The sequence below is a fragment of the Copadichromis virginalis genome, linkage group LG6, assembly GCF_057382275.1.
Source record: "Copadichromis virginalis isolate Kocher_CV1m ecotype Utaka linkage group LG6, C_Virginalis_male_GT1.1, whole genome shotgun sequence".
Lineage (NCBI taxonomy): Eukaryota > Metazoa > Chordata > Actinopteri > Cichliformes > Cichlidae > Copadichromis > Copadichromis virginalis.
This window is the reverse complement of record NC_140623.1, coordinates 10000879-10025981: the sequence shown is the minus strand read 5'-3', so window position 1 is coordinate 10025981 and position 25103 is coordinate 10000879. Positions and strand designations below refer to the sequence as shown.

Here is a 25103-nt window from a genome sequence, read left to right as displayed (position 1 = left end):
ACTGTCAGCTACACAAGCTTTAGTGGAGAGTCTACAGCTAGTGTGTGAGCATTAAACACACACCACATACTCTCCCTGCCTCTCTGTAGAGTCACGTTTACAAAGACACAGGGACAGATCATAGATTTCACAGACAGTGGGGGAAAAGAAGATTTTTCCTTTAACAGTTAATGTTGCTGTGTCTCTGAGATGCTGACAGTGGTGGAATAAATCTGTACATTTACTTCACTCCTGCATTTAACTAAGGACAGGTTTCTAGAATTTAACATATCAGGATGTAAATCATATAATCTAGTCCTTGTCAGGCTTTAAAATGAGGTAAATACCAATGATGTATTACACAAATTACACTAGAATGTTTTTATTAAGATGCAAAATCCTAACATCTGTAAAACTGTATAACAGCTGTATAACCTGTAATAACAGGTAACAAGTGTTGGTTAATGTTTTACTGAAAATAACATCAGCCAGGGAAGAAAAGTCTGTTTAGTTAGTTAGTCAATTGATAGTTTTATATATTTTTTGTATTTGTAAACTTGATTCAAAGCTTCCCTGACATGATGATAAAAAAGTACTTTAAGATTACTTTCAGCAACAAGTACTGAGGTCAAAGTTCAGGAAATGATCAATGTTCAGAACCTGTTGCGTTTTGGTGTGATCATAGTGCTGCATAAATGTAAGAATGTATTACTCAACATCTCCTCTTTTTAAATATATAATAAAGAAAACAAGTGACTAGAACTTATATTGTCTCATATTGTTATTAATTGTCAGGTTGCTTGTTAATCTTTTGTCTGTCAGTTTGTCCAGATAAACTTTGTTTCTCGTGGTTTAGTTCATACAAACCGTCTCCTCTCAGATCTCAGAGAACTGAAGCCTTATTATGAGTGCCTGTACAGTATGATAGTGTCTGTGGCACTGAGAAATCAACTGTTTCATTTTAATAAAATGAAAGACTGATTAACGGCTGATGTTTTCTGCTCCCCACAGATTTTACAACAACCAGCTAAAGTGGCCGCTGACAATAAGCCAGTTAACCTGAGTCTCTTTCTCATAGTAGGCCAGGCACGTTTGGATAACTTTATTCCATTAATAAATGAATTCATCATTTAAAAACTGCTGGATTGTCTTGCAAAATACTACACAAGATATTTTCTAAGTCCTTCTTATATAAACTTTCAGGATTTTATTGGTGATGACAGATTATATTGACTGATTCTTCTGGAAGGAAAGAAAAATAAAAACTGGAGGATGCTGAGTAGAGAGGGTGGATGTGAGACGAGTCAGTAAGAATGTAGATGGATAATAGAAACTGATAATGAGATCATTAAGAATGATGAAATGTGATTATTTGTATTTTAGTTTTTTGTTTTTAGTGAAGGGATAATTCAAATTACACTTTCAGCAGCGCCTAGTGAGGAAAAGAAAATGAGAAGCTGTTGTGTTTCGTTGTGACCACACGGGGGCAGTGCAGCATAGTGAGCCTGCAAATCAGTTTATACCTTTCATATAATGTGTGAGTTTGTTTATTCTGAATTTTATTTTTCAGTTAGGTTCCACAGTTCATATATCATGTATAATTTTTCATTAGTTTCAGTGTTTGTTTGTATTTTATTCTATTCATGATGGTTGTGTTGACAGATTTGTCCAAATTTAAAGCTATAGATGTGAACTTTTGGTTCCTTTATGTATAAACACTAAGCTGTTTATAAATAATCCATATTTGTGGATTTGTACAGTCCTGAAAGATGCCCATACATTCAGCTACACTCAGCATTAGTCCAGCTGAAGATCCTAATTTCATGTAGCAACTTCTTTTCCCTGATCCCGCCTCCACAGACAGATGTGCACAGAGGTTCAACAAGGCACAGGCCTCGATCACTGAAGACAGACCGCATCAAGAGTGTGACCTCCAAAGTGATTTAGTTATTCACTTCAGCCAGCCTCTTTTGTCTCCATTTATTTAAAATCTGCTCTAAGAAATTCACATTCTATGGAAGCCCGTTTCCGCCACTAAAAAAAAAAAAAAGGATCCATAACTCAAAATTTCGAGTTATTTTCTCGAAATTTCAACATATTAACTCAAAATTTTGAGAAAAGCAACTCGAAATTTCGAGTTAGTGCTGCCAATCAGTAATCTACGTGAATGACGTCATTTCCATGTTACCCGGAAGCTGAAGCCCTCAGCTACAAATGCTACAGCTAAGCTACCGGTATTACATCCAGTCGTGAATGCACAGATTGCTGAGTGTTTTCAGCCTGGCTTCACAAATGATGAAATCCCTGTGTTATTAGCTGAATCACATGGTGTTACTATCAGCAAACATACTTTAATTTTTTGGGATCCGTTTTTGAGTGCGCGGTCCTGCGTAATATGCTTCCGGGTAACAAGAAAGCGACCGCATTCACGTATATTTTTGATTGGCAGAGCTAACTCGAAATTTCGAGTTATATTTCTCGAAATTTTGAGAAAATAACTCGAAATTTCGAGTTATGGATACTAGCTTTTTTTTTTTTTTTTTTAGTGGCGGAAACGGGCTTCCATACATTTCTCACCTTTTAAATTGAGATGTTTTTTTCTAGGAGACATTTGAGAAGGACTTGACAGGTATAAAACAACTGGGAGAAGTTAAGAATATTGTTGAAATAAAGAAAATGTGGATATTCGGGCCCTGAACCAGGTGTAGGACTGGACTCTCACACACATCACATCACCACACGCACTCTGGTTTTTCTTCATGCACACGTCCTATAATTTATAATCTCTTTCTGCTATTTGCACATTTTTACTGTAAATTTCTAAGTAAAATCTGTAAATTTTGTAATAACCTGTAAATTGTAAATACTGTAAAACCACTGTCATTTAATGGTCGGGCATTGCATTGCACAGCTACAAGCATTTCACCTCATGTCATACAGTGTATGGTTGTGTGTGTGACAAATAAAATTTGAATATGATAACAATAGAGCTATTTTTCTGAAATCATAAAAGGTAGTAAAAGTCAGCAAAACAGCAATTGTTGAAGCTGCTTCCTGTTTGAGGGAACTGCCCATTCAACCACTTTGAGTGTTCTCTTAAATGACCTTTTTCAACAATAAAGCCCAGGAATGACACTGAATCAACATGAAATTCACATTTCTCACCTTTTAAATTGAGATGTTTTTTTCTAGGAGACATTTGAGAAGGACTTGACAGGTATAAAACAACTGGGAGAAGTTAAGAATATTGTTGAAATAAAGAAAATGTGGATGATGAAGTCACAAAGGATGTCATTGACTAGGGCCTGAAAGACTCCTGGTGTGTTTGCTGAAAATGCTATTTTCAAATAACCGAAACGACCCATTTGGGTTTAAAAATTATACTGATTACTGGAAGGTGAAGGAGGACCAGTAAGCGAGTCAATGGAGCAGTCATAAGGACGATGAGGTGTGAGATAAAGAGCTAAACCTCCTCTCACTTTGGTTAAGGGTAAACAGCCTATTGCCCGCAGCATCAGCTAAATCCTTTGTCATAAACACTTTGCAATGAAATTTGGGTTTGGTTTCAGCATGGCTTCGGCCCATCTCAGAGCTCACCCTCGCAGCAGGATAACCATGAAAGCAAATTTTGCACAGTCTGAAGAATAAGTTCTACTTTGTTGATGAAACACTAGGAAACACTGTTTGAGGAACCCTCTGTTCTTTTCTAACTCGCTGGTGAAAACTTCAGGTGGCCTTTCCAGAGGTACAAGCTCTCTGAGCTGTGCTGCTGACCATGTCCATCGTTTTATGACCACAGTATACTCATAACGGATGTCAATCCAGCAGATTATCTTTGGCATGTGGTGGATCAGAAGATTTGCAACATGGATGCACAGCCGACAAACCTGAAGCAACTGTGTGATGCTATCATATCAATATGAAACTAAATCTGTGAGGAATGTTTCCAGGTCTTTGTTGAATCTGTGCCACAAAGAATTAAGGCAGTTCTGAAGGTGAAAGAAGGTCCAAAACAGTACTGGCAGGTGTAACTAATGAAGTGGACAGTGACTGTATTTAGTGTCTAGATGTTTTTTTCAGTATTTTATTCACTTAATAGCAGGACAGAATACCACATGACTGTGGCCTTGTGTTATACCCTCTCTGCTGCAGTGATGCTGCAGACAAACACAAACATCGTGATTAGATATTCAAGAAGAGCCTCTTAAAGATGAAGGTCTGTGTCTCTTGACCTAAACACATAATCCAGTTAAATCTGATTTATGTTCATTAATGCCCCTCACACTGTAACTTAAAGTAATAAATCGGTCACTGATTAATTACAGAAGTACGTCTGTGAGCATAAAGATGTAAGCCTTGGACCATCAGGATAAAATGTGGTTGGGAAACTTAACAAGCTTTGATAAAACTTCATCAGTAGCTCAAGCAAGACCTCAAAACCTTCGATCACCACGGGTGGTTAGCAGACTGTGGTTGTACCATGCAGCCTAACAACATGCAGTAAATTGCAGGTTAAAGCAGTCTGCTTACACATTGTTAAACGAGGGAAGGGAACTAATGTGGCTGTCACATTACCCTTTTGTCCCATTTCATCCCAGGACTTGATTCAATTGCTGCTCACTTTCTACAATACTTAAAACTGATCAGTAGGACCTGAAACTGCAAACATTCAAACATTCAGGCCAACAATCAGTTGGTGAACATATTAATCTACTACAATTAGCAAAAATGAATAAATAAACAGAAGAAAGTTAGAGTGATATCAGAGTCATGCAAGTTTTTGACCAGCAGGTTAAACTCATGCAAATTAGCTTCATCCAGGCTCATGAAAACACTGTCCTGCTTATAAACAGCAGATCATTTGTGTCAGTGTCAGGATGGTTTATATTTGAGCTTTTAGTTCACACAGAACAATTTTTATTAATTGTTTTTAGCGATTACGAAAGTCTGTGAATCCCCAAATTGTTCAGTTGTTCTCTTTGCTCCCCATGAGGTCACTTTCACCATGTGACAAAAACAACACCCCACTCTACACACTCGGGCCACCAGCAACTTTCTAAATCCTCAATAAAAAGCTGACAGGTTGCAATGATGTTCCAAATAACCTATTAAGAAAACAACTAAATACACAGAAAATGTTATGAAAATTGGTTTATTTTATATCTCATAGTTTTAAATGATGCAATAAAAATATGTATAAAACATCACAAACTGTAATATTTTACAAATGCTTACGTCCTGCTGATGCAATGGAGACATCTTCCAGTGACAGTCTTCATCAGTGTGAGTGTGAGGAGGATCCTAAACCCACCAACACAGAAGTGCATGTTCACAACTCCCTCTGTGCAGGCGGGGTCAGGACCCTCCTCACCTAGGGTGAGGAGGGTTGGTGCTGTGGCCAGTCAGGTATGAAGTGCTGAGAGTGGATCTTTGGTCCTCTGTGCAGCTCTGTCCACTCTCAGCTTCCCTACAAAGTAATAACACAAGAAAGACGTCATTTTAACACAAAACAGCATTTTCATTGTTGGTAGCTGCAGTATGTTGTTAAAAAGCAATTTTAAACCCAACGTATACACATGAAAAATATAAATAAAGCTAAACCTACAGTGCTGCTGACATAGGATGATGATTTATACCAACTATTGGAAGAATTTTGTCTTCAATACAGTTTGTTGTCAATGTGAGGTGATAACTTACATAGTTGGAACACAGCACCACTCTCCCGTTTTTCACTTGGTCATCCATCCTTCTCATCGGGTTGGTCGGGGTAAGGCTGTCTTCTGGGTGGGGTGTTTGCTCCATCTTGGATGTTGAGTGTCTGAAGTGTTGAATTCTTAGCCACAGGCTATACCTTATGTAAAAACAAGAGACTACAGTCAGTTCACTGCATCATTTTTAAACCTTTTCTACTTATTTGTGTTGAGATTAAGTACAGACTTACCTTTGTCCTGCATGGTGAATTAGGGCTTGGGAAAAACATATATTATTCAAGAAAAAAAAACAATACATTTCACATGTGCAAGTCAGATGTTCTTATATCTGTAAAAACACAAAGGCAAAGTTTAAAAACACATTCTAACATAAACTAATCAGAGTCACTGTCATCAAGGGAAAGGTTAAAAAGCCTCTCCCAGAAACATCTGACTCCAAAACTACCTGAGGATGTTGAAGGGGCATCAAACTGGTCACTCACCTTGCACCTCTTTGCACTTACCTCTTCGGTGCAGATGTCTTCTCTGCTTCTCTTTTCTGAGGAAGGAGCAGCAGAGAGATCAGCTGAGGAAGAAGCAGCAGAGGGAGCAGCTGAGGGAGGAGCAGCTGAGGAAGAAGCAGCAGAGAGAGCAGCAGAGGAAGAAGCAGCAGAGGGAGGAGCAGCAGAGGGAGCAGCTGAGGAAGGAGCAGCAGAGGGAGCAGCAGAGAGAGCAACAGAGGGAGCAGCTGAGGAAGAAGCAGCAGAGGGAGCAGCTGAGGGAGGAGCAGCTGAGGAAGGAGCAGCAGAGGGAGCAGCAGAGGGAGCAGCTGAGGGAGGAGCAGCTGGCGGATCACCAACTGGGGCAACAACTCGAGGGAAGAGTGGGGCATTGGCCTGGCCGAAAGGCGGCATGGTGATGGGGGCAGCACCTGGAGCAATAGGACGTTGCCAATCGTGCCAAAACGGCTCTGGAGGGTGCTCCCAGATGAGAGGGGAATCATCTCTCTCATCCATGGTGTCATACCCAGAGTCATCGCTAAGCCAATCCCCCCACTCTTTTGAGTCGTTCCAGTCAGATGAATTGTCAGTCTGTTCACTAAACTCTTCATCGTCTACAGGTAGGTAGGGGGGGTACTCACCATACTCACCTTGCTGTTCACCGTCATCTGCATCTGGTGCTTCATGAGAAGAGGGTGAGGGTGAGAGAGGGATAAAATACCTACCATACTCACCTTGCTGTTCACCGTCATCAGCATCTGGTGCTTCATCAGAAGAGGGTGAGGGTGAGAGAGGGATAAAATACTCACCATACTCACCTTCGCTGATACGCTGGGTATCAGCGTCCTGACCTTCACCAGAAGAGGTGGAGCTCTGGAGACTGTCATCCAGGATCCTGATGACTTCAGGAAGGCCTTCTTCTGCAGGGCGTTCAACCACATAGTCAAGACGCCCTGTGAGGAAACAATTTTTAAAATAACATTAGGAATGTAATAGACACCCAGTGTTAAAGCAACAGACCTACATCTGTTAGTTTGAGCAGAGGATGAGAGAAAAGCATTTTATGTCAGACTGAATGACAATACGAGGTTAGTCATTCATATACTGCTGCATGGGCTGGGCTGTAGTTACATACTAAGGTTTTAAAAACTGAGCTTAAATAAATGATTAGCGGTAATAAAAGCCGAGGGAGGTCAACAGTGATCACTGACTGTTTTAGGAGCTTTTTGAGATCAAATAGAAGAAAATACATAGCATTAAACATGTTAACAATACAAAAGCCATATTAAACGCAGACTACTTTAGACCCGGAAGTAGGATTCGTGCGTCACCACTGAACAGCTAAATTCGTAGGAATGTTTTAGCTTATTATTTGGATAACCACCGTCATTACAATAAATTAAATTTGTAGTCATTTAAAACTCACAGGCCTACAATCAGCTGGCCTATATAAAAAACAAAAACAAAATTTGAACACAGTGCTGAGCTGCATCTCAAATGAATCTTCCAGCTCTCAGCTGACATGTACCAGAGCCCGATTGAAAATGCCATCAGGAGCATTTGTGAGGAGTTCAAGGTGAAAATGTGAGTAAAATTGGACACCTACCAATATGGTTGCAAATTTTGTGAATTTTCCTTAATGGATGGTTAAAAACGTGAGCAGACTCTTAATATTAAATCAGAAGATCCCTATTATAGTCATGGTGGGTTTTGTTGTTGTGTCTTACAGGTTGAGTCCTGCAGAAGTTGCATTCCTTAGGGAGTACTGTACCACCATGAAGCCACTGGTGAAAGCTTCAAACATTCTTCAGTCTGAGTCCACTTCCTTTATGGGATGGCTCCTGCCAGTAATCCAACAACTACTGTCCAAACTTAGCAGGCTGGAGACATCAAGCAAGACATGCGTGCCACTCATCAGAGCCCTGCAAAATGGCCTTCAAAAGCGTTTTGGAGCGATGATGGAGGATCCAGAGTTGGCTGCAGCTGCAGTCCTCTTATCCAAGTTCAAGACTTCCTGGACTGACAGAGCAGATGTAACAGAGGCTGGTAAGGATTCATGTGATCCCATTTTTGTGTATTTTTACATTTGAACAGATGCTTAAGTGAGTATTTCACCTAATACATTGTAAGTTATTGATGGTCTGTCCTGAATACTAAACGACAGAGCATGAGAGTGAGGATCAGCAAAGAGAGTCATCTGATGAAGATGAATTCTTCTCCAGACCAATCTCCAGAAGGCTGCAAAGTGCAGTTGAGCTTGATGGTTACCTTGCTTGTGCCACAGACACCATGGAGCTGCTGCACTCCTTCTCAGGTATCAAAAACCTCTCTCTTAAACTGAACACAGCTCTGCCTGCTTTTCTCTTGTTTGTTTATCACACATTTCGAGCCAGAAAGAGGAAACCAGCGGTGGTCGCTCTAAACAACAGCAGCAGGTTAAAGCTTGATCAGCTGCTGCTAGAATTAATTTAATATTGCTTTCTAGTATCAGCTGATGTTGGCTGGAGCCACAGCTGTAACAGCTGCTGGTCATTGATATCGGTTTGGATATGTGGTGAGAGGGAAACGTGAAGATGAAACCAGCAGATGTCCTTACTGAATCATCAGAGCTGAACAGGTGATGGAGAAACAGGTTTACCTTTTAGGTGACATGGATGAGTTGAAGGGAAGTTATGAACTGTTTCTAAGAGACAAATAACATCAGGATCCTTTTCTACTGACAGCTGGTAACTGTGCAGGGACGGGTCTAGCAAAGTTTTGCAAGGGGACAGGTAACCATATACATGCACTGTTCATACAGGGAGTGCAGAATTATTAGGCAAGTTGTATTTTTGAGGAATAATTTTATTATTGAACAACAACCATGTTCTCAATGAACCCAAAAAACTCATTAATATCAAAGCTGAATGTTTTTGGAAGTAGTTTTTAGTTTGTTTTTAGTTTTAGCTATTTTAGGGGGATATCTGTGTGTGCAGGTGACTATTACTGTGCATAATTATTAGGCAACTTAACAAAAAACAAATATATACCCATTTCAATTATTTATTTTTACCAGTGACACCAATATAACATTTCCACATTCACAAATATACATTTCTGACATTCAAAAACAAAAACAAATCAGCGACCAATATAGCCACCTTTCTTTGCAAGGACACTCAAAAGCCTGCCATCCATGGATTCTGTCAGTGTTTTGATCTGTTCACCATCAACATTGCGTGCAGCAGCAACCACAGCCTCCCAGACACTGTTCAGAGAGGTGTACTGTTTTCCCTCCTTGTAAATCTCACATTTGATGATGGACCACAGGTTCTCAATGGGGTTCAGATCAGGTGAACAAGGTGGCCATGTCATTAGTTTTTCTTCTTTTATACCCTTTCTTGCCAGCCACGCTGTGGAGTACTTGGACGCGTGTGATGGAGCATTGTCCTGCATGAAAATCATGTTTTTCTTGAAGGATGCAGACTTCTTCCTGTACCACTGCTTGAAGAAGGTGTCTTCCAGAAACTGGCAGTAGGACTGGGAGTTGAGCTTGACTCCATCCTCAACCCGAAAAGGCCCCACAAGCTCATCTTTGATGATACCAGCCCAAACCAGTACTCCACCTCCACCTTGCTGGCGTTTGAGTCGGACTGGAGCTCTCTGCCCTTTACCAATCCAGCCACGGGCCCATCCATCTGGCCCATCAAGACTCACTCTCATTTCATCAGTCCATAAAACCTTAGAAAAATCAGTCTTGAGATATTTCTTGGCCCAGTCTTGACGTTTCAGCTTGTGTGTCTTGTTCAGTGGTGGTCGTCTTTCAGCCTTTCTTACCTTGGCCATGTCTCTGAGTATTGCACACCTTGTGCTTTTGGGCGCTCCAGTGATGTTGCAGCTCTGAAATATGGCCAAACTGGTGGCAAGTGGCATCTTGGCAGCTGCACGCTTGACTTTTCTCAGTTCATGGGCAGTTATTTTGCGCCTTGGTTTTTCCACACGCTTCTTGCGACCCTGTTGACTATTTTGAATGAAATGCTTGATTGTTCGATGATCACGCTTCAGAAGCTTTGCAATTTTGAGACTGCTGCATCCCTCTGCAAGATATCTCACCATTTTTGACTTTTCTGAGCCTGTCAAGTCCTTCTTTTGACCCATTTTGCCAAAGGAAGGGACGTTGCCTAATAATTATGCACACCTGATATAGGGTGTTGATGTCATTAGACCACACCCCTTCTCATTACAGAGATTCACATCACCTAATATGCTTAATTGGTAGTAGGCTTTCGAGCCTATACAGCTTGGAGTAAGACAACATGCATGAAGAGGATGATGTGGACAAAATACTCATTTGCCTAATAATTCTGCACTCCCTGTAAGATTGGGGAAACCTGCAGTCAGCTGAGACTGAAGAAGTCAATTGGATGAGTGACGAAACGTTTTTCCCACAAAACGTAAAGTCCAGATGAACAGAATCAACTTTTGGAGATACTATATAGCTCATGCTAACATCACATCTTCACATTTTTCTTTTTAGAGGTAACAATAACTTTGCATTCTCGCTACTCAGCATGCTCTAAAACAGGTATATGTTAGCAATGACAACATTTAACAAATGTTTTTAAAATTCTAGCCGTGCTAATTAGCCTTAGGATTGGTTGAGGTCTGTGAAAGCCTTTGGAACAAAATCAGTCTTGTAAAGCTCACTATTTTCCAGCTGAGCCTATAGCACATTTGTTAAAGTCAGTCCGGATTGTACAGCTTCTAATCAGAAACAATTAAAGTTTGTTTCTTTTTTTCTGCTCATCAATCTTTTTCTGTAACCAGGATACCTGGAAAGTCTTAAATAACTCATGTTAAAATGTTGCAGTGCTGTAGAGTGGGGTCATGTTAACAATCCATTCAAACTTGTGGTCTTCGAGGTCAACTTTAAGATTTATTGGTTGAAAATTGACAAAAAGCTTTAGAACTTAGAAACTATCATTCCTACAACTGTGCTGTGTATATGTCACAACATATAGCAGGAACCTATAAAGGTAACTGACCTTTGACCTCTCCTTTAAGAAGGTACATGTAATGTCCACAGTGATTAGACATACTTAATAAAACAGTGTGGGGCACAGAGTATTGTTGTGCATCAGTGTGGAACATGTCAGTAACACTGAGGGTTACACACACTTTGCCAGGTACACCTGTTCACCTGCTCGTTAAACACAAATGTCTAGTGAACCAATCAGACGTCAGCAAATTAAAGTATTTAAGCATACAGACATGTTCATGATGACCTGCTGAAGGTCAAAGCAAGTATCAGAATGGGGGAAAGAGATTGCGTGGTTGTTGGTGCCAGATGGGCTGGTCTGAGTATTTCAGAAACTGCTCATCCAATGAGCTCACAAAATTACCTCTACAGTTTACAGACTGTAGTGGCAATCCAACCAGCAAAAGGCCACCTGAGGGAATTTGAGTTATTTCCAACTCATCCTGGTGATGAGGTCAAACACAACCAGTACTTTTAACATTTTATCAATTATTTACCAAATTAAAAAACAACTTGTGGTAACTTATTTTTAATTTTGCTGCAGACAAGTTGAATGAATGCTTACTGGATCTAGAACACCATTTAGATCATAACAGCTCCTGATCAGGATGAATTTCATTTTCAAATCAAATTTCATGTCGCAGTTTCACAATTTTGTAACATATTATTTCAAAGCTTGCTTATGGGCTTGTTTTGGAGCAGACCAACAGTCAGGCTCATCTTCACCCTTACTGTCAGACTCTGAATTGATGGTTCCGCTATATCTCACCTGGCTGAGTGGGGACACATGTACTAAACGTTAGAGTTCCCACTGCAGGAGCTTGGGTTTGAGTCTGCCCTCGACCGTTTCCTGTGTGCCATACCGCCTCACTCTCTCCCCACCTTCCTGCCTCATGTTCTGAAATCTCTTCCTCTCCATCATCTTTGAGTTTCTTTGAGTGGAGCTTCTTTTGCAGCTGTGACAAAATATAGAACGGTTTCTGCAACCAGGGGAGTAAAATGTGCTGCAGTGTGAGGGCGCACAGGTGTAGGTGTGGAATTTTACATATAAATATTATAGTTTACTTCATGCACAAGAAATGTAAACATTTAATCTAACCCACTTTTCATCAACTACATAACCTTTATTGGAGAGTACATTCATAAATTCTTTTTTCTTTACAAACTGCTCTTTTCATCTCTCCATGTCAGAGGTCAACTGAAACCAAGTCCACCTATATAAAAACACCCCATCAGACACACAGTATTTTCCTCAGCACTTCACAACTTTTGCAAGGTATATCGTTTTAACTTTTTTTTTCGGACCCCGGACACAGCGCTGTGAGGTAGTTTGCACACAATTTGGCCATGTAGAAAGCATCGTTTGTTTGGAACGCGTCATCACTGTTCATAAGAGTTTAATTTAATCAAACCTCATTTCAGGATCTACGTGGCTCCTCATCACTCGCCGATTCATCATTTTATTTAAATATCTGAATTTTCAGAATGGTGATCCAAGCGGGACACAGAGGCTGCTAGTTTTAACGCACCAGAATGCCGCAAATATAAATAAAAGTCTGACTATCCCGAGAGCCTAGCCGCAGCGACACTTTTCTTTCAAATGGATGCCTGCAGGTGCGTTGGAGCTACCCGCACAGAGCGTTTCTGACAGTCGGGCGCTGCTTATGCAATAAAGAAAAACAACAATACAGCATGTTTCTCTGCTCCAAGACATCCGCGGTCCTTTCACACGGTAAGCATGTCTGTTATACCCAGCGCATAAATGTCTGTATGTCAGCGCTGATTAAACCCTGTTTAAAAAAAAGAAAGAAAAAAAGAAATGTTTACGTGGAGGCTGTTGGCTCATTGGTGTCAGATGAACTTTTTTTCAATCACTGCACTGAGGGCATTAAAATAAATACAGTAACCATCAAAATAAGTTTTGTTGATAAAATACATTTCTTGAAACCGTCCATTGTTTTGTCCGAACTCTAAACACTGAATCCAATTTTCAAACTAAAAGCAGTGCTTTCAAAATTTACACTAAAGCAAAAAACCTACAAGAACAAAAAATAAACAAAATAAAATTATAGTACATAGCGACATATGTGTTTTATTTCTCATAACACATCATTTCCATCTTGTCTTCAGTCCTGCATTTTTATACTTCTAAGACCAAAATGAAAACTAAACTCTTCATATTCACAAACACTATTTGTTTCAGGATTTCATCATGATTCATTTTCCATATGAGGCAGTGCTTTCAAATTACTTTTGAAGTAGTACAGAGAAATTACTCTTCTCCTCTTCTTTTAAATTGCATCAATATTTTCCAACTGAGCAGTAAAAGGACACGGAAGTCAAACATGAAGCATCAACGTGATGTTTAGATGTCGATTAATATTACAATAAGAGACTAAAGTAACTCGCTTTGAACACTTCAGTTTTCTCTCTTGATGCTGCTGTGTTTCCTCCTCCACTTGTATTTTTCTGCACTTCAGTGAATGTGCATAGCGCCCTCTGTTGTATGTTTGGGAGAACTGCACTGCATTGTCATCAAACGAAACTGTGCAGAGGTGGAAAATGAGCAAAGGAAGCACATCAACTGAAGAAGCTTCTTGGATCAGAAGTTAAACATCATCCAGAACCTTAAAGAAGTAAAGTCGCTTTCTTTCCAGGCTCCTTAGACAACCATGACCTGGATGACTGAGAACCTACAAACACACATGAGCAGCAGTTTATTTAATGTGGACCTGAGCAGTGCCCAAAACAACAACCAAACAATTTTTATTGAACCCTACTTCAGCCAATCAGCAGTCTTTATCTCTTTCAGCATCAAACACAAACCACACCTTGAAGAGAGGTGACAAATCCACAAACACCTTCAAATGTAAACACACATCACACATGATGAACATGGATCCTAACATAGTTGAGACTTTTTTTTGTAAAGCCTGATACTAAATGTGTGCAGGCCACCTGAACTGCTTTGTCTCGAGTGCCGCCCACTGGGTTGGTCACTAGAACTGTGTGTTGCCATCACTGGAGCCGTGGTTGGTCTTTTAGATTATTTAGACTGGGACTGTTTTTTGTTGATTAGGCGGCATGGTGTCCTGACGGCTGCCTCTGTTGTTTTTTTTCCCAGGAGGAGGAGAGTGGAGCACAGGTGGACAGCAGCCACGGAGCAGAGAGCACGGAGTTTTGGGTGAAGACATGACACAGGAGTCGAGGGAGCTCAAGGGATTATTGTGTTGTCTTATTTACTCCACTGTAAATAAAGAGCACTCTCCATCGCACGAGTCCTGCTTTTGGGTCCTCCTTCCCCACTTCACAAACACTGAAACTAATTATACAGGTAATAATAAAGGAACCAAAAGTTCACATCTATAGCTTTAAATTTGGACAAATCTGTCAACACAACCATCATGAATAGAATAAAATACAAACAAACACTGAAACTAATGAAAAATTACACATGATATATGAACTGTGGAAACTAACTGAACAATAAAACTCAGAATAAACAAATTCAAACATTATATGAAAGGTATAAACTGATTTGCATCTTATTGATTTGCAGGCTCACTTTGCTCCAGGACTTGACGACTGGCCCAACCCGTACAGTCTTTGTCTCTTAATACTGAATGTTGAAAACTGATACTCATGGACACCTTATTTCAGCCTCTTTACTTTGCATAAGAGACCCAAAGCTTTACATCAACATGATGTTGTCTAGTGGACCAGCACGTCCATTACATGTTTTGCTGTTATTGCTGTTTGTTACGAGTTCAAATATTGAGGGTGAGCACAAAACAATAATGGTCCAGAAGAGCTTCGGTCAAACAATGTTTTTAATGAACACGCGCGTGGGGAGATGAACACTGCCCACAGACAGCATCGATCTCCGCCCAATGATACACAAGCAGTTGTTTTATACCATCAGGGTTTACTTTTATGACGCACCCTCATGCGTCAAGCAGATACAACACAGGCATAAGTTTCAAAACCACAAATGTTCTGTTGACGACTTTGGACACATTTAAAAGGACATCTTCTCCGTCTGGAGGCCAGGTGCTTCCTATTAATCTTCTAACTCTCGCTTATCTCCTGGAACAAACTGTCCCTTAGGCAGACACAATTTTGCAGTCACAAGCTTTTGCAAACTATTATTTGAACTCTTACACCAACAACGCCGTTAAACTCGCCCTCCCAGAAGCCATCGTCCTCGTGGGTCTCTCTGCTCAGGATGGGGATGATGGCGCCTTCTGGGAACAACAGCTCATCTTCCGTTTGTCCGCGTAGTCGTACAAAGCCTTTGCGAATGAAACTGCAACACAGACAGTGGCAACAAGGGTATTAAACAAAGCAGGAAATCAAAACTCCGATATTATCTGGTGGAGGCGGATCTCACTCCTCGAGTCTCCGTTGACGGAGCCGGTTGGGAGTTCGGTTTCAGGTTCGGTGGAGTTGCTGGAGGAATGGGATCGGGCGTCCAGCGCGGCCAGCGACTGCAGCATGCTCAGCAGGCTGTTGAAGGAGGGCAGCTGCAGGTATTTCTCCGGGACGTAGCCCACCTGTCCGCTACGGTTTCTGGCCTGGAAACACAGACAATGCACACAGACGATGACAACAGCCAAAAATGTTTCAACAGGAAAACTCCTAATGAGAAAAAATAAAGTCAGATGTAAAGAGTAGGGCTGTAACAATATCACTGCATCGTCGCCAGAATTTAATAACAGCCACAAAGAGAATAATAGGAGAGCTTTTGTTCTCTCTTCCTGAATTAACGAGAAATCTAAAATCCTAAACAAGCCTCTGCTGAATTCATGAAGCTTGATTTCATGAACACCAGTGGCCTCCCCTTCCGCTGCTTACTTATTTTCATTCAGATTGAAAACACTCAGAGGTATTGGGATCTCTGTTGGGGCATGCTGTGGGGAATCACAGCACTAAAACAGATCTATATAAATGATATTGCTCACATTTTTATGTATGATTATATTCATTAAAATAAATACCCCATTAAAACACTATATCTGTATATGAAAAGATAATCACCTAAGTAAATATACATAAAATATTGGCTCAACACGTGGAACATTTGCACAATGGCTCACAGGAAAGCCAGACTTACACAATAAACAAAAGTAAAACAGCAACAATGCACAATGTTCCTTCAGGGAAATGATCTGAAAACAACCACACACAAAGTACACAATGACTACACACCAGCAGCTCTGCAGAGGCGTTTATAAAAGAATGACTTCACACAATGATGGGAGCATCCACAGCTGACATTTCTACATTTAAGTAGACACCACTGACCACCCGAAAAATGTCCTCAAAGACTTCTCAAATTTTCTCCCAAAGGTCCAGGAGCAACTTTGTAACAGTCTGTGACAAACAAAGTGAAAATGACAACTAAGTAGCTGGGAGATCATCAAATTAACATTTTATATCCATGACCAGGTCACTCCGCAGATCTCAAACTGATCAAGAGTCCACGAACCGCTGTTAAAAAGCAGAAGCTGACAAACTGTGATCAAACCGGAGCGCTGCTGAGGCAGGATTGGATCACCATCAATCAGGATTTGGTCCAGATTTTCAGTAGCTGCACTTAAGGTATGAATTTAAAAACTGCCTCATTCATGAATTATTGCATTCACAAACTTGGGTGCCATGCCCGCCCACCTGCCTGCGTGACGAGAATCTCCCATCAGCCCTTTACGGCTGCAGGGCCAAAAAAGAAGCAGAGAACTGTGTATTTGTACATTTTTTGATTTGTCTGTATGTTCAGCAGAGCTTCTACCACCCAGGCCAACCTGACCTGCCTCAATGCACCGCAGGCATTTTAGTTGAATTATTCTAATTCCTGAAGCCACATCAGTTCAACTGATCCCAGAGAAACACTAAAACGTCCAGTAGATAGTCTGTACCGGTGCGAGGTCTTATAAAAACTGAAACTAAATGTTTGTCAAACAGTCTAAGAGCCAGAGAGTGAACTAATACACAAAACAACCAACCCTCAAACATGAGAGTGCATCTGCTACATAACTGTGTTTGTGTTATTTTTGTACCTTGACCCAGTCCTCCATGTCGCCATCATCGATGACCTCCAAGATTTCCTGCTCCTCGATGGTCAGCTCGTCTGGCTGAGAAGCCTGCAGACAGACAAACACGTTCATTCAAATTAAAGCTGCGATGTAACAGTTTAACCATCTTCATTTCACCCGTGATGTATATTTTTCAAATACCGCCACACTGGTGAACGGACAAAAATGCTCACTGTGGCTTCAATAACATCAGCCAGAACACTGAAGAAAACACTGAGACCATGCCTGCATTTATACCACACTTTACTCAGGACTCAGGTAATATAAAACAACTAATACTCCAAAGCAGCACAAAACTCAGACTTAAACTAGAATTTCTGTACAAATTCAAAGAGCAGGTGTTTTAAGCCTGGACACAGAATCATTAGTGCCACAAAGTTTGGGAAAGTAAATCTAAATGGGGGTTAAACACGACTGGAACTGATTAAAAACAGCCAAAACAAAATTGGCTTTACTTCAAAGTCAGAATTATAACTGGTATCCCAGTATTCGCTGCCTGTCTGTTGTCAGACACATTTGTGTGACCATAAATACCACTTAAGTGGGAAAAGGAACTTCTGGTCATCTCTGCTTGGACTGCTGACTCAAGTGTCAAAAAATGATTTGATAGAGGAACTTGTATTGGAAAAAAGAGGAGCAGGGTATTGATCCCTGTTGATTTACCCGTCAGTCTACAGTCATAACTTTACCTATGACTAAAATCTGACACAAATGAGCATCTTCTGAAGGATGTCACCAGTCCTTCACCTGGTGACATGTTAAAGATCCACGTCCAATCCAAATATTTAATTAAAAGTGGAGGTTGTGCATTTATTTAGGAAGATAAACAGTCTGATAAAGTCGGAACAAACACGAGCTGGAAATAGTCCCACGGTGAGGAAATGAGACGACACATCTGTAAATAAAAACTAAAAATGGGAAATAATCTAAGTTCCTGTGCAGGGCAAGGAGTACAGTACAAAGTTCACTGTTCTGCCTTCAGGCTCATAGTTCAGACTAACAAAGATAAAGACCAATCACGCAGGACTTATTATGTTTCCTGCTTTGACTTCTTACCCAGACTGTTCCATAATGTGTGTGCAGCACTTTTGTGATTAAAATCTATTTAAATTAGTTGTTTATTTCAGTGCAGACAGATTATTGACACTCAAACAATGGAGCTACTTTGTCTGTTACTTACAATTTTTTAGAAAATTAGAACATTTTTTCCTGCTTGTGTATCAATTTAGAGGAAAGGTCATCACCCAGCTTCTCAAGCTTCATACTCCAGTGATCATGAATGTCTAAAAAAAAAAAAAAATCTTTTCTGCATCTGGTATTGTTGAGATGTTTAACTCTGGACCAAAAAGGTGGATCTGCTCTGCCTAAAGCCGCTTTGAGCATCAAGGTCCTGAGCCGAGTCCAGTCCGGGCTTTTGTGGCCACGGCCAGCTCAGCTTTCAGGATGCCCGTGAGCTGCTTGTTCCACTCGTCTGATTTTGTATTGATTGTTGTCTAAACAAATTAATCTGTCATCTGTTGAGCTTTGTTCCACTTCTCAACAATCTCCTCTGATCTGTGTTCATTACAGCATTTTACCTGTGGTTTCCAACCTGTGCAGTTCAAACCTGAAGGATCCACATTTCACTTCACTTTTCTGTAGAAATTGATTTTCCGGTAAACTGATTAACACCTCCTGCCAACTAAATTAGTCAAACACGAACCTTATTTTATGCTACAAAATTTGTATTAAAAGCAACCCAAACACTTTGAGATTTGGATTTTAATAGTTTCAAAAATTATTCTTCAAGTTTTACTTGAACATTTTAGAGAAATCATGTTAAGTTCTAAATTTTTAAGGTTGGGGATTTCATTCCATGCATAATAAATACGAGTTTATTTTCCCCAATAATCACTAAAAGCAATCGCATGTGATATTTTATGCATTTAATAATGAATAAAAAGAGAAAAACATCAGTATTTACCGTACTGCTTGCTGGAACGCCATGTTCTTCTGCACAAACAGCTGCTGTTGAAACTCCTGCAGAACCTGCATGCGTTTCAAGGGAACAGACAAAAATATACATATATACTTATTTAAGGTTTATCACAAGCTTACAAATCAGCCCATGTCTAAACCTGCATAATTAACACTTAGTAAAGCCTTTAGGGTTCAGGCTTGCTCCCTATTTAGTTTTAATTTCTTGCCCACATTTATTTCTATTTAAAATTAACTTTGAAAAAAAAAAAAGACCTCCAGCTGAATGAATTGTGGCCAGTGATCCGTGTAGCTTTGGGCCACATTTATAATTTTTTATTTTCCATTACTCTGTCAGTTTATTTCTGTTGTATTAAGTTATGTGATTTGCTTATAAAATGAACCCAAATCAGCTTTTTATTATTTTAAACAAGTCAAATAAAAGAAAACGCCAATAACAATTAAGAGAATGACCATAAAGCCGTTTCTGGTTACTATCAGCTGATCTGAATGCTGATGACCACTCTGGTGTTTGTGGTCACAGCCTGACATTAAAAACGTATCACAGGCTCGAGTTCACCGCCTGCCTATTTTCACACAGACTATTTTTAACTCTCCAGCTGCTGAAAGCTTAAAGAGACAGTTAACAAATTACATAACATATCACTGTAAGTAACACAGGTGAAGGTACAAACAGTTTTAATTCTAATTTCAGGTTTTTTCTAAAGCCAGCTAAAGCAGCCGGGGACTGGACCACAACCTGGACCACAAAGCTCTCTGCCCACCCGAGGGAGGACGAAGTACCTGTGTGGATATTTTAAGCTGAACTCATGGGGCACAGCTATTAGCTGTTCTGGAAAACAAAGAAACCTCCCCAGTACTGGTCCCAGGCTAGTAACTTTGGTCTTTTGAATTGTACTTAAGTTTGGCCCCTCATCAAGAACCAGTTGCCTTGGGGAGACCATACCAGGGGACAGCATAGCTTCTCCTCCTCAACTGCGATCATTCACAGAAAGGAAAGGAGCCAGTGTAGGTGGTTTGACTGGCATCTGAAATAGGAGGCCTCCAGAATGTCTCCTAGACGAGCTGGTAAGGGCAGACCAAACACACACTGGACACATTATGTATCTCGGCCGGCTCGCCGTGGTATCCCAGTATTCGCTGCCTGTCTGTTGTCAGACGCATTTGTGTGGCCATAAATACCACTTAAGTGGGAAAAGGAACTTCTGGACATCTCTGCTTGGACTGCTGACTCAAGTGTCAAAAAATGATTTGATAGAGGAACTTGTATTGGAAAAAAGAGGAGCAGGATATTGATCCCTGTTGATTTACCCGTCAGTCTACAGTCATAACTTTACCTATGACTAAAATCTGACACAAATGAGCATCTTCTGAAGGATGTCTGACCTCTGCCTTAGAAACACGATGAAGAGCTGAGTTATTTGGAAAGCTACTCGTTTACACCGAAAGGCACCAGAGTGGCGGCTCACTGTTCTCCAGGAAGAGCAGGAGTAGGTGGCTGGGGAGGGGGACGTCTGGGCATCATGACCGGACTCAGATAAGCAGCAGAAAATAGATGGAAGGAAGTCAGGTTTAGTAATATCAGTTTTATATTCTTTAATCTTGTACACCGTATAAATGCCTAACATTTTAATCAGGCTTCCTGTAGAAACAAGATGCTGCTGCGTCTCTGCTCACATGGAGAGGCAGAGGTTGAGGTTGTGTGTGAGAAATATATTACTATGAATTACAAGGCTAACAATTACACCAAACTGCCAGGCTTGACACCATCTGAAAAGTAAAATGAGCATAAAATGAGCAGCTTACCCAAGCCAAGTTAAATAGTATCCCACAAGTAGCTCATTTTACTTTTGCTCCCCCAACTTATTTAATCAACCAGCCACAGTGTGGAGCTGACATTCCAATCAAGCTTAATCAAACAATTAAGCTCTCTCTTTCATAGATATAAATAACTGCTGCTAGCTATGACGTTTAAGGAGTGAATAGTGAACTTCTTTTAATGGTGTGTTTAATTAATTTTATTTAATAACTTGTGACCTTTGAGTCCCTTCCTTGCAAGAATTATGGCCAATGACGGAAATGTATGTATTACATTTAAATCAAATCAAATCACTTTTTATTGTCACATCACATGTGCAGGCACACTGGCACAGCACATGCGAGTGAAATTCTTGTGTGCGAGCCCCACAAGCAACAGAGATGTGCAAACACAACAACACAAACGAGCAAAATACAAGAATGGCCAACCTGAAACTAATAAATATATGTACAATATATAATAGTGTATGCATTTCTGGATGTGTATACTAAATATTTTCCTACGTGTGTGTGTGTGTGTGTGTGTGTGTGTGTGTGTGTGTGTGTGTGTATATACACATTTTTACAAATTAAATAGTAAAAAAATAAAATAAAATAATAATAATAATAATAATAATAAAATATATAAAATATACAGAGTTGAATATGTGCAAAACAAGTGGCATTTATATACAGTGTGGAGTGCATAATGTTGAAGTTCCAGTAGTGAAGCTGAGGTGTCTATGACGTGTTCAGCAGTCTGATGGCCTGATGGAAGAAGCTGTCTCTCAGTCTGCTGGTACGGGACCGGATGCTGCAGAACCTCCTTCCTGATGGAAGCAGTCTGAACAGTTTATGGCTGGGGTGACTGGAGTCCTTGATGATCCTCCCCGCTTTCCTCAGGCACCGCTTCCTGTAGATGTCTTGGAGGGAGGGAAGCTCACCTCCAATTATCCGTTCAGAGCACTGCACTACTCGCTGGAGAGCTTTGCAGTTGTAGGCGGTGCTGTTGCCATACCAGGTGGTGATGCATCCAGTGAGGATGCTCTCAATGGCACAGTGATAGAAGGTCCTGAGGATGCGGGGGCTCATGCCGAATCTTTTCAGTCTCCTGAGAAAGAAGAGGCGCTGCTGCGCCTTCTTCACTGTTTTGTTTGTGTGTACTGACCACGTAAGATCCTCAGCCAGGTGTACGCCAAGGAACCGGAAGCTGCTCACTCTCTCCACAGCAGCGCCGTTGATGGTGATGGGGGTGTGTACTTCTCTGCACCTCCGGAAGTCCACTATCAACTCCTTTGTCTTTGCGACGTTGAGGGTGAGATGGTTGTCTTGACACCAGTGGGTCAGGGCGCTGACCTCCTCCCTGTAAGCCGTCTCATCACCGTTGGTGATAAGACCCACCACTGTAGTGTCGTCCGCAAACTTCACAATGATGTTGGAGCTGTTAGTGGCTGTGCAGTCGTAGGTGTAGAGTGAGTACAGGAGAGGGCTCAGTACACACCCCTGTGGAGCACCAGTGTTCAGTGTGATGGGGGATGAGGTGATGCTGCCCAGTCTGACCACCTGGCGTCTGTCAGACAGGAAGCTAAGGATCCAGCTGCAGAGGGAGCTGCTCAGTCCTAGATCCTGCAGTTTCCTGTCCAGCTTCGAGGGAACGATGGTATTGAATGCTGAGCTGTAATCTACAAACAGCATCCTCACATACGTGTCTCTCTTCTCCAGGTGTGACAGGGCAGTGTGTAGTGTCAGGGCTATGGCATCATCAGTGGACCTGTTGTGGCGGTATGCAAACTGTAGAGGGTCCAGTGAGTCGGGTAGTGCAGAGCAGATGAAGTCCCTGACCAGCTTCTCGAAGCATTTGCTTACGATGGGGGTCAGGGCTACAGGTCGCCAGTCGTTCAATGAGGAGATGGTGGAGGATTTGGGTACAGGGACGATGGTGGCCATTTTGAAGCAGGCTGGGACTACAGACAGAGAGAGGGAAAGGTTGAAGATGTGCGTGAACACTCCAGCCAGCTGAGCCGCGCATGACCTGAGGACGCGGCCGGGAATCCCGTCCGGACCAGTAGCTTTGCGTGCGTTCACCTTCCTGAAGCACTTCCGCACATCCTCCTCAGACACAGTGTGCGCACTGACGTCATCCGCGGTGCGCACACTGTCCGGTCTCATGGTGTTCGCTGTGTCGAATCTAGCGTAGAATACGTTTAGATCCTCACACAGAGAGGCCGTGGTCTGCGGTGTGCTGGTTTTCCCTCTAAAGTCTGTGATCGTGTTTAGTCCCTGCCACATACTCCGAGGGTTGTCAAACTGTTGCTCCACCCTGTCCCTGTACTCACGTTTGGCTGCTTTGTTCGTCTTCCGGAGTTGGTAATGTGCGTGTTTGTAGTCCGATGTGTTCGCGGAGGCAAAGGCGGTGTTCCGTGCCGCCAGTGCCGCGCGAACATCTCCGTTAATCCAGGGTTTTTGATTTGGGAAGGATTTGACTGTTCTGGATGGGACGACATCTTCCACGCATTTCCTGATAAATCCACAGATTGAGTCTGTGTATTCATCAATGTCTCTGGCGGCCACGTGAAACATTTCCCAGTCCGCGTGATCAAAACAGTCCCGCAGCGCAGACTCCGATTGGTCCGTCCAACAGTGCACCGCCCTCCGGGTTGGAGCTTCCTGTTTCTGTTTAAGATTGGAAAACAATGTTAATGCCACAAACGTGAGTTGTCATATACATCTGTGAGTTAATCTGCACAACCGTGTGCACATGTGCTCTGTGCATGTACACACACAAAGAATTGACCTTCGTTCCTTAAATTTGTAGCATTGCCTCTGTGCTGACTGATGGTGCTCAGTGGCTTTTGCTTCTTGCTTTTAAATCAGATGTCACTCTCAACATAAACACAAGCTACAGCAGCCAAGCAGTCTTAGCTGAGGAAACAAAGATACATTTCCTCATTTAATGTAAAATATTGTGGTGATGTTATGTTATATTAGGCAGGCAGCTGCCCAAATAACACTGTGACAATCAAAAGTATATCTATTTTGAACGCCTCAGCTGGAAAAATTCAAAATGGTTTGTAAAGTTGGCCACAGGTCTGTATGTAAATGGGAGTTAAAACATTGCTTCATATTTGGATATGTATGATGTTAGTGTTTCTAAAATACTAAAAAATGTGTTTATTAACAAAGTAAACTAAAAATAGACATTATTAAACTTTATACTTTTAACTACAGAATTGAACATAATATGAGATAATGTGTTTCCACTGTGGGAATGATGGATCCAATGACAAATAACTTTCAGATTAGTAAAGCTATATTTTTAATCTTTCTAGTTTTCCATTTCTATTTAGATGGTTTATATTTATATTTAAAAGGAACAGGATCATAACAAAATAACACCACTGCAAGTGTAACAAAAATATGTTGAAATCAAATGGTATGTTATTTGAAATCAATATGAAACAATGACACATGCATTTTATCCAATTTTTTTTATTTATTTAATTTTTCCCAATTGTCCAAATTAGTCTGTGATTTGCCTTATTGTCCAACAAATCATATTTATATACAAATATATGTGACTCTCAAATATGATTTAAATGGATCATTCCTCACTTGATGACGAATTATCCATTTAAATATTTGCAGAGTCCTAAACTTGATGCCAGTGAACTTATCAGCGGTTGGTTTTAAGAAAAAAAGCCCAAAAAATCCCCTATGAGCAAGCACTTGGCGACGGTGGGGAGGAAAAACTCCCTTTTAACAGGGAGAAACCTCCGACAGAACCAGGCTCAGGAAGGGGTGGCCATCTGTCGCTGCCGAGTGGGCTTAAAATGTTCACTGTCCATCCTCCTTCTGACAGGAACTTCCTACAGACCAGGTATGAAGGATGCCTGAGTGGATATACAAAACTCACAAGTTCCTGGCTCTCACGGCTCCTCTGCAGAGGGTTAGTCGAAGAAGGAGGGGCATCGCGAGGGGCGTCGGGGGACGGGGGACTGTGCCTCACTGCCCTCCCCTTCTCCAAGAAACCCGTCTTCAACCGAGCCGAGAG

The 25103-nt window shown here is 41.2% G+C and overlaps 2 protein-coding genes and 1 long non-coding RNA gene across 4 annotated transcripts in view; 1 reads left to right on the top strand and 2 right to left on the bottom strand.

Moving 5' to 3' along the window:
* Positions 1–5328: 5328 nt before the first annotated feature.
* LOC146707204 (uncharacterized) lies at positions 5329–7150 on the bottom strand (the record flags this gene model as incomplete). Its single annotated transcript, XM_085460738.1, has 2 exons — positions 5329–5446; positions 5677–7150. A coding segment is annotated over one exon (1086 nt), but the record flags the coding sequence as incomplete, so codon positions are not given.
* A 6492-nt stretch (positions 7151–13642) lies between these two features.
* Positions 13643–19818, bottom strand: LOC146707203 (F-BAR and double SH3 domains protein 2-like). 2 transcript variants are annotated; one of them, XM_085458534.1, is made up of 5 exons: positions 19242–19818; positions 17243–17326; positions 15577–15760; positions 15348–15478; positions 13643–13879 (listed from the first exon to the last, which is right to left on the bottom strand). In XM_085458534.1, exons 1-5 carry the CDS (start codon positions 19341–19343, stop codon positions 13796–13798), a joined length of 585 nt encoding a protein of 194 aa, XP_085314660.1. In that variant the 5' UTR covers positions 19344–19818; the 3' UTR covers positions 13643–13795. The 2 variants fall into 2 exon arrangements, with proteins under 2 accessions (XP_085314660.1, XP_085314661.1); XM_085458535.1 differs by lacking the exon at positions 13643–13879 and having other exon boundaries at positions 15342–15492.
* Positions 19819–20256: 438 nt separating this feature from the next.
* The window catches only part of LOC146707202 (uncharacterized), a 27338-nt gene continuing 22491 nt past the window's right edge, over positions 20257–25103 (top strand). The window contains exon 1 of the long non-coding RNA XR_014920783.1: positions 20257–20323. This is a non-coding gene — a long non-coding RNA (uncharacterized LOC146707202). The remainder of the gene's footprint in view (positions 20324–25103) is intronic.

Coding starts and splice junctions, on each gene's coding strand:
- LOC146707203 (XM_085458534.1), bottom strand. CDS start 19,343: ATGTATATTTTTGTCTGTTCCCTTGAAACGCATGCAGGTTCTGCAGGA. Junction 17,327..19,241: donor GCGTTCCAGCAAGCAGTACG/GTAAATACTGAT, acceptor GTCTGTCTGCAG/GCTTCTCAGCCAGACGAGCT. Junction 13,880..15,347: donor AGTTTAACGGCGTTGTTGGT/GTAAGAGTTCAA, acceptor GTGTGTTTGTAG/GTTCTCAGTCATCCAGGTCA.